Source organism: Centroberyx gerrardi, chromosome 1 (assembly GCF_048128805.1).
Source record: "Centroberyx gerrardi isolate f3 chromosome 1, fCenGer3.hap1.cur.20231027, whole genome shotgun sequence".
NCBI classification, from domain to species: Eukaryota; Metazoa; Chordata; class Actinopteri; order Beryciformes; family Berycidae; genus Centroberyx; species Centroberyx gerrardi.
This window is the reverse complement of record NC_135997.1, coordinates 38,396,947-38,406,946: the sequence shown is the minus strand read 5'-3', so window position 1 is coordinate 38,406,946 and position 10,000 is coordinate 38,396,947. Positions and strand designations below refer to the sequence as shown.

Sequence of the window (10,000 nt, the reverse complement as noted above, 5' to 3'; positions counted from 1 at the left end):
ATGTCTGACGGTATTATATACAATACAATGACTGACCTCTGGCGGCTGAGTTCGATGTCTCCTCACAGCGCCACGTTTTGCGACAGTCACGATTGCTTTCCAGCAGTCTGGTTCTGTCGCGTGAAGCAACATGGCGGCTGCGGCGGGCGATGCAGGTGCTGAGGATGTTTGTGAGGAAAACAGAGAAAATAAAGCGAGTTTGGGTGCAGAGAGTGACCGGCAGAGCCAGCAGCAGAAACCCGTGTGCCTGATCGTGCTGGGCATGGCGGGCTCCGGGAAGACGACCTTCGTCCAGGTAACGACCGGCGTGGAGGCTAACGTTAGCATTAGCCTTACTACACGCAACAGTGTGCGTTAACGTTAGCTGTTTTAGCTTTAGCTTTACTACACACAACAGATCGTGAGTTAACGTTAGCTGCTTTAGCTTTAGCTTTACTACACAAAACAGACAGTGAGCTAACGTTAGCTGCTTTAGCTTTACTAACGTGACGCGCAGAAGACAGTGAGCTAGCTGTCTGTTGCCACACAGAGCAGACAGTGTAAGCTAGGTTAGCTGTCTGTTCCTACAGACAACAAACAGCGTGAGCTAACTGTCTGTTCCTACTGCTGTCAGAAAGTAGAGATAACTTCACTCTGATAGTCTAATCACAGATCAATACCTGACTCTACATTAGTGATAAAGACCAGTGAAGATGATGGAAACTTGTGTCGCTATCATCGTGCAGTCTGTTGCTAGCAGTTAGCCTGTTAGCTGCCCGGCTCTCTGCATGACTGCATTCAACATTTAACTTGCTGCTATCGGTAAACATGACAACATAGGCAACCTGACAACAGGGCAACCTGACAACAGGGGAACCTGACAACCTGACAACAGGGCAACCTGACAACAGGGCAACCTGACAACAGGGGAACCTGACAACCTGACAACAGGACAACCTGACAACAGGGCAACCTGACAACAAGGGAACCTGACAACCTGACAACAGGACAACCTGACAACAGGGCAACCTGACAACAAGGGAACCTGACAACCTGACAACAGGACAACATGACAACAGGGCAACCTGACAACAAGGGAACCTGACAACAGGGCAACCTGACAACAAGGGAACCTGACAACCTGACAACCTGACAACATGACAACCGGACAACCTGACAACAGGACAACCTGACAACAGGGCAACCTGACAACAGGACAACATGACAACAGGGCAACCTGACAACAAGGGAACCTGACAACAGGACAACCTGACAACAGGGCAACCTGACAACAAGGGAACCTGACAACAGGACAACCTGACAACAGGGCAACCTGACAACAAGGGAACCTGACAACCTGACAACCGGACAACAGGACAACCTGACAACAGGGCAACCTGACAACAAGGGAACCTGACAACCTGACAACCGGACAACAGGACAACATGACAACCGGACAACCTGACAACAGGGCAACCTGACAACAAGGGAACCTGACAACCTGACAACCGGACAACAGGACAACCTGACAACAGGGCAACCTGACAACAGGACAACATGACAACAGGGCAACCTGACAACAAGGGAACCTGACAACCGGACAACATGACAACATGACAACCGGACAACCTGACAACCTGACAACAGGACAACCTGACAACAGGGCAACCTGACAACAAGGGAACCTGACAACCTGACAACCGGACAACAGGACAACCTGACAACAGGGCAACCTGACAACAAGGGAACCTGACAACCTGACAACCGGACAACAGGACAACATGACAACCGGACAACCTGACAACAGGGCAACCTGACAACAAGGGAACCTGACAACCTGACAACCGGACAACAGGACAACATGACAACCGGACAACCTGACAACAGGGGAACCTGACAACAGGGGAACCTGACAACAGGGGAACCTGAAAACCTGACTGAAGACCTTCTGACTCTTTGATTCTCCTGCTGAATTCTGCAGAATCTGATCCACCAAACAGAACTTTATTTCAGTAGAACCTGTTGTTTGTTTTAAATGCTAAAACTAGTAAAACCCACACTGAAGACTAAAACTACTGAAATTGAAATACTGTAAAAACTGTAATAAAAACTTAAACTGTAAAAACCTGGTAGAGATGATGAAGTGATGAAGTTTTAAGCTGGTGATGAAGTGATAAAGTGTTTAGCTGGTAGAGATGATGAAGTGATAAAGTGTTAAGCTGGTAGAGATGATGAAGTGATAAAGTGTTTAGCTGGTAGAGATGATGAAGTGATAAAGTGTTAAGCTGGTAGAGATGATGAAGTGATAAAGTGTTAAGCTGGTATAGATGATGAAGTGATAAAGTGTTTAGCTGGTAGAGATGATGAAGTGATAAAGTGTTAAGCTGGTAAAGATGATAAAATGATAAAGTGTTAAGCTGGTAGAGATGATGAAGTGATAAAGTGTTTAGCTGGTAGAGATGATGAAGTGATAAAGTGTTAAGCTGGTAGAGATGATGAAGTGATAAAGTGTTAAGCTGGTAGAGATGATGAAGTGATAAAGTGTTAAGCTGGTAGAGATGATGAAGTGATAAAGTGTTAAGCTGGTAGAGATGATAAAGTGTTGACCTGCATCATGTTGGTGTTCCAGAGGCTGACTGCTCACCTCCACAGTCTGCAGTCTCCTCCCTATGTGATCAACCTGGATCCTGCTGTGCATGAAGTGCCGTTTCCTGCCAACATTGGTGAGGAATTTACTGACAAAACATGAAACAGTGTAAATACATAATATAAATAATCCAAAGTGAAATATGCATCAACTTATTACAAGGTTCATACATAAACAGAACAATAAGAGTCAATGTCCAGGCTTTCATCAGCTGAAGGGAAACAGCTGTGAGTTCAGGCTGTTTCTTCATGTTTCAGCTGTTTCTCTGTTTATATGAAGCTGAAGGTTTCTCAACATGAAGCTGAAGGTTTAAACCTGAATCTGAATCTGAGCCGCTCAGTGACCTGCAGCCTGTCTCTCTCTCTCTCTCTCTCTCTCTCTCTCAGATATCCGTGACACGGTGAACTACAAGGAGGTGATGAAGCAGTACGGACTGGGGCCGAATGGCGGCATCGTGACGTCACTCAACCTGTTCGCCACGCGCTTCGATCAGGTGGGCGAGAGACACTGACGCTTCATTCTCTCTCTCTTTATCTAATAAACCAAACGCCAACCAACCAAAACACAGAAACAAGGAGAGGGAATTTCTGCTGAGCCACAAAGTGTCTCCATGGTTACAGGAAGCTTCTCTGACCCTTGACCTCACTGTGGGTTGTTTGTAATTCTCCACTAAATGTGAATCATATGACTGCAGTTCCAGCAGCGTCCAGCAGGAGTTGCCCTGAACTTCACATCAGACAGATGATGAGGCTGAGAGGAAAATATTGATTATTTTACTAGATGTTATGATTATTAATCATTATTATTAGTCTTATAAAGGGAAATAATATCTTGATTCTTTTCAGCCACAGTGGACAAACTAAAGGAAATATTTCAGTTTTGTCAATATTCTACAATTATCAATAGTAGAAACTAAATTCATGATCTGCAGTTTAATATTCGACTGAAGTGAAGGAATAACTGTTTCCCTGTTTCTGTTGCTCAGGTGATGAAGTTCATAGAGAAGAAGCAACACAACCACCGGTCAGTATGTTTTATAAAAGGTTTCATACGTTCTGAGGTAAACTGCAGCAAGTTCTCCTGATGTTCTGAAGGAACCTCCATCTGGTTCCACTCATCCAGCTGAGATTGAGTTGACTTGATTTTCCCCGAACCGATCACTAGTGACCGACGCATCTGAACCGATCACTAGTGACCGACGCATCTGAACCGATCACTAGTGACCGACGCATCTGAACCGATCACTAGTGACTGACGTATCGGCCGCTCTGACGTCTCTTCAGTCACATGATGCTGCAGCCAGTCAGCCTCATGGTTAGCAGACATTTACCAACTGACCAAGAATGTCGTCCATTAGGACAAAAATATCGTCTTTACAAAGACAATCTGTTGGTTAAGGAGGAGATTTCAACAAATCTGCCGAAACACCAATGAAAAACCATTGCATGAATGGTTCAAACTGTAGTCCCGCCCACAAAGGCTCTGATTGGCTCGATTGTTTCTCGGAGCGAGAACAAGCCGTTGACGAGGGAAACACCAGACTCTCTGAATCGCTCCACAACATCTGAAGAGTGGGCGGAGTCTGGAGGCAGAGTGACATCACAGTAGGGCTGTAGTCAACCAAAGAAAATCTTGGTCGACTGAAATTCTACCTACTCTTCAACCAATTGATTGGTCGATGGAAAAAAAAAATAAAAAATCTGCACGTTATCTCTAGATTAACTAAATCGGCCACAGTGCACTGAGTGCACTCTACCTGGTAGCCTAAATGAATTATAAATAAACATAAAATTTAACATTTGCAGCATATTAAATTATTTTTAACCTAATTATTTTATACTGAAATGCTAACAACAGACTCAGAGCCGACCAGCGTGCACCTGCCCATATTCATATGATTTCCGAAAATAGAACTAGGGGAGCTCCGGTATGAAAGTAACACTTTTTACTTTTTCCCAGTTTACTCCGGTATGGTGGGAGTAATAAATACCATATTATTTAAGAAAGAACATGCATGTGTCCCCTTTCCTTAATACTGTTTACTTTTAACAACGAATCTTGCAGACCCAGTTTTATATTTGTGCCAATTCACCAAACCAACATATTAGGCTACATAGCCTAAATATTATTTGCATCAAGTTACCAATGTTGCGTTAACACAATATTTTGACGCATGATACAAATGAATGGCAACAAGCATCCTATTTTCTCATTTTCTACCAAAGTATTTAGTGGCTGAAGTTGACAATTCTATTTCAATTAACTAATCAGGCTGAACTTGCAGCTTAGCTATGAAAATATATTGTAGCACTGTGGCGTGGCTAGTAGTCCGAAAGAAGGAGAGTGAGACAGTAATTCCTTTTGCTAGCTCAAACGAGCCCAGATTTATTCCCTGCCACAGCGAACAGTCAACCCGGAGTCGGAGATGCTCCCAGAAAACAACAAAAAGGGCGGCCAGTCTCACTGACTAGCCTGTTATTCTCATAAGGTAAGCTAACAATTTAGCATCTTTAGTAACCTTAGCAGCTCAGGAGAAAAACAATACCACACACTCTTCTTTCCTAGTCTCCACCTTATTACCTGGGCCAGTTACCCACTACGGTGAACACTTCCCTCCAATGAAATATGCCGGCAAGACATGAACACATAACATTTTGTACTTAGCCCCTTCCTGTCTGTAATAAATCCCCCTGCCAGCTTCAATGTCCATAACCCAGCGTTACAATATCATTGTTACTTTCATCCCTCTGCTGTTTGCTCTCCATTCAGCCTGGATAGCCTGCTAATGCGGTAGCCTGTTAGCCTGTTAGCCTGACTTCATCACGTCACTTCTGCTCCTGTGTGCTTCGAGAAAAGGTCCGTGTTACTTTCGCGGCGCGTTACTTTCGTACCGGAGGGATTTTCTCCTAATGAAAGTAACACCAGCGATTGTCCGACCAATGAGAATTTGGTCGGACAAGAGCATATCGACCAACCAATCGACCAACCGACCGGAAGGTGTCAGCCCTACATCACATCACAGTACGATACGATACGATAGAACGTTTTTGTCACATTTCTCTGAAATTTGTCATGCATCATAGCAGCTCCGTTCAGAATAAACACAATGACATGACATGATGAAATAGCAGTCTGATACTCAGTCAGACTTCTCTGATGTATTTGATGCCTGGTGACCTTTGATCTTTGACCCCTGCAGGTTCGTGCTGATCGACACGCCGGGTCAGATCGAAGTCTTCACCTGGTCGGCGTCCGGAACCATCATCACCGAGGCGCTGGTGAGAAACGCCTGATGTTTGTTTGTTTGTTTGTTTACATTGTGATAAACAGTTTTTAATGCATAATTTCCATCTCTGGCTTATGTGTGTGTGTGTGTGTGTGCGTGTGCGTGTGCGTGTGTGTGCGTGTGTGTGCATGTGTGTGTGTGTATGTGTTGCAGGCCTCCTCCTTCCCCTGTGTGGTTGTGTATGTGATGGACACGTCTCGCAGTGTGAACCCCGTCACCTTCATGTCCAACATGCTGTACGCCTGCAGGTCAGTCGGCTGTGATGTCGTCGGCTGTGATGTCACCGGCTGTGATGTCACCAGGAAGTGTGTCCTCCTGTCAGCCTGTTACTGCAGCGGCCGTTAGGCTTGGGCAATATCCAAAATTAAATTTTTAAGTTCACTTCCTGTCTGTTGAAGCAGTCAGTCTGTTCTGAACCGCACAGACCAGAGGAGTTCTCTGTGGACAGTCAGAGTGTTATCTGAATATCTGAATGTTATCTGAATGTTATCTGAATGTTATCTGAATGTTATCTGAATATCTGAATGTTATCTGAATGTTATCTGAATGTTATCTGAATGTTATCTGAATGTTATCTGAATATTATCTGAATGTTATCTGAATATTATCTGAATATCTGAATGTTATCTGAATGTTATCTGAATGTTATCTGAATATTATCTGAATGTTATGGTGCATCGTCTTCCAGTAGAATCATGTTGTGGTGAGACAGTGTCTCCTCAGCAGTGAATCTGAATCTGCTGTTGTCTCCTCAGCATCCTGTACAGGACCAAGCTGCCCTTCATCGTGGTGATGAACAAGGTGAGGTCACTTCCTGTTCCTCTCTTTATCATGACACTCTTCACATCCCGACTGATTCACTACTGTCTGAACTTTAAAACAGTCGGTCTCTTCATCAGCTCTGATTTCTCTTCTCTTATCTCTTCACACACACACACACACACACACACACACACACACACACACACACACACACACACACACACACACACACACACACACACCAGTTGATGAATGGTGATTTATGTGTCAGAGTTAAAGTTTCAGCTGTTTAACCTGAGAAGTGGGCGGGGCTTTTCTCCTTTAAAGAGTAACTAAACCTTGAAGCCTGGAAAGTAGGGTACTGAACTGGCCATCTGCTATTGGCTGGTCTTTGTGCCAGGTGATGTCACCACCTCTAAAGAAGGTGACATCACCTGGCTCAAAGACCAAAGACTGTACACACTTTCTCCGTAGACTCGGGGTCTTCGGTGTCGAGCAGAAACTTGTTCCTGTTTTACCAGAAAGTCTAATCCGATACGGATTAGACTGGTCTGGTCTTTTGTCCGTCCAGCTGAAATCACAGATTGCTCGTCTGGTTCAGACCGCCATGAAAATAATAGGCACTAAAAAACATTCACCACTTCAGTCGATTTACGAGCCGTCTGTTATCAGACAGGCTGAGGAAATAGTGTCTGACCCAACTCACGTTCTCCACCTCGAGTCCCAGCTGTTACCTTCCGGTAGAAGACAGACCTGCAGACACGGGCTCCCCCAGTCCAGCCTCTGTCCGTCAGGGTCCCAACAGGTAGGACCGGTTGTTGGCCCCTTTGTTTTGTTTTGTTAGGGCCCGAGCAGCGAGGCCCTATTGAAATGCAAGGAATTATAATTTTTCTTTTTCCTCCAAATGAATTGCATTTTTGAGGGGCTAAAGGTGCTCGAAAACTCACCAAACTTTGCACACGCATCAGAAGTGGTGAAAAATTATATATTTTATGGGTCTTGCGCATGGGTGTGGCAAAATGGCTCAATAGCGCCCCCTACAAAAAAACAAAGTAACAAAGTAACAAAGTACCCCTCGCAGTACATTTCACCTACATGTACGAAATTTGGGAGGCACATGTATCATGTCCAGACTTAAAAAAAACGTCATAGGTGCCATGACCTAAACCCAACAGGAAGTCAGCCATTTTGAATTTATTGTGGCATTTTTGTGCATTTTTGGCCATTTACTTTAACGAACTCCTCCTAGGAGGTTAATCGGATCCACCTCAAACTTGCTCAGCGTATATAACAGACCTTGACGATGAAAAGTTGTTAAAAGCTTGAGTTTTCGTGGAACGGCGTGGGCGTGGCCTGGCGTCCAATTTCCATGTTTCGCCATGAAACAGGAAGTGGTTTGTAACTCCACTGTACATGGTCAAATCTGCCCCAAACTTCACATGTTGGATAAGAGTCCCGGCCTGAACACATCTACATGCCAATATTTAGTTATAGCCATAGCGCCACCTACTGGCAACACAGGAAGTGGTTTGTAACTCCACTGTACATGGTCAAATCTGCCCCAAACTTCACACGTTTGATGAGAGTCCCGGCCTGAAGACATCTACAGGCCGATTTTGAATCATAGTCATAGCGCCACCTACTGGCAAAAGGAAATGACATGTTTTATACTGAAAATTCAGAGCCGCGTCGACCGGTCAGTGTCCAGTAACGATACCGCGATACTGCGTCACACCCCGAAGTGCGCAAAGGTGCGAGGGCCCGATCATCGCTGCTTGCAGCTTTAATTTTGTTTTGTTTTGCTTTGTTTTGTTGCGATGCTGTTGAGTTTGTCCTGTGTCTGTACAGCATGGAGTCCAAGACAAATTTCCCTAAAGGGACAATAAAAGTAAATCTTATACCAGCAGATGACCAGTGCAGTACCTACTTTTCACCATTAGGTGTCAGGCTTCACCACAGGTTTGGGGTTTAGTTACTCTTTAAACAGGACTGCAGTTGAAACACAGATTTTATTGTTTGTGTTGACTTGTTGTGGTTGTTGTTGTTGCTGCAGACTGACATCATCGACCACAGCTTTGCGGTGGAGTGGATGCAGGACTTTGAGGTTTTCCAAGACGCTCTGAACCAGGAAACGTCGTACGTCAGCAACCTGACGCGCTCCATGAGCCTGGTGCTGGACGAGTTCTACAGCAACTTGAGGGTGAGGGGGGGGGGGTTCTACATCAAACTGAGGGTGAGGGGGGGGGGGGGGTTCTACAGCAACCTGAGGGTGAGGGGGGGGGGGGGTTCTACATCAAACTGAGGGTGAGGGGGGGGGGGTTCTACAGCAACCTGAGGGTGAGGGGGGGGGGGGGGGGGTTCTACATCAACCTGAGGGTGGTGGGGGGGGGGGTTTCTACAGCAACCTGAGGGTGAGGGGGGGGGGGGTTTACATCAACCTGAGGGTGAGGGGGGGGGGGGGGGGGGTTCTACATCAAGGTGAGGGGGGGGGGGGGGTTCTACATCAACCTGAGGGTGGGGGTGGGGGGGGGGGGGGGGGGTGTTCTACATCAACCTGAGGGAGGGAGGGGTGGGGTGGGTCATTTTTGATCAAATGAAAAACCCCAGAGCAGTTTTATTTGGGCAGGTCTGATGCTGCTCTGTAGTGATTTCATTAAGTATGTGGGACTACTTAGATTTAATTAGTTTTTGATAAAAGCAGAGTGGTGGACTTGATAATTTAGTATAGGTACCAGTGTATGAAAGTTTTGTCTTGTTTGGGCCGATAACCTCAGAAAACTACAGAGCTGAAGCATGGATTGTTGATTTTTTTAGGATTTTTTTTGCCCCAGACTTTAGTGAGAGTCATTTTGCAGGGAGCTGGAGCTGTGGGTAAGTTTGGTGACTTTTCATGCATGGGAGGCAGTTTTAGTAAGAAAGAAAGAATAATAATAATAATACATACAAACACAATAGGCCCCTAATAAAATGAAATAATAAAAAAAAAATCATTAAAAATATTCATAAAAATCAATTAATAAAATATAGCCGCAAGCACAATTCGAGGGTTCATACCTTTTTTGCGCTCAACAGAAGGAAGCAGCTCAATCGGCCAAAATTAAAGCCGCGAGCAGCAACGAGCGGGTTTCAGGCTTCACAAAGGTGAGCAAAGTCACTTCAGCTAGTTTCATTCTGTTTAAAGAAGGAGCGAGACCAATCACACACTTGTTTCATCATCACAAAGCCGCAGCATTTCAATAATTGCGCACTCAAACTTCCGCCATTCGTCCCCCCTCCATCGGATTTGAACGAAACTCGGTGTGTATGTTCAGGAGATGGCGCCGGAT

General features: G+C 45.2%; 1 protein-coding gene across 1 annotated transcript in view; it reads left to right on the top strand.

Moving 5' to 3' along the window:
• Positions 1 to 116: 116 nt before the first annotated feature.
• The window catches only part of LOC144539015 (GPN-loop GTPase 1-like), an 18,342-nt gene continuing 8,458 nt past the window's right edge, over positions 117 to 10,000 (top strand). Inside the window, exons 1-8 of the mRNA XM_078283343.1 lie at positions 117 to 295; positions 2,609 to 2,702; positions 3,013 to 3,119; positions 3,612 to 3,649; positions 5,826 to 5,904; positions 6,066 to 6,160; positions 6,668 to 6,713; positions 8,728 to 8,874. Of these exons, the coding sequence (XP_078139469.1) occupies positions 131 to 295; positions 2,609 to 2,702; positions 3,013 to 3,119; positions 3,612 to 3,649; positions 5,826 to 5,904; positions 6,066 to 6,160; positions 6,668 to 6,713; positions 8,728 to 8,874 (771 nt within the window). The 5' untranslated portion in view covers positions 117 to 130. The remainder of the gene's footprint in view (positions 296 to 2,608; positions 2,703 to 3,012; positions 3,120 to 3,611; positions 3,650 to 5,825; positions 5,905 to 6,065; positions 6,161 to 6,667; positions 6,714 to 8,727; positions 8,875 to 10,000) is intronic.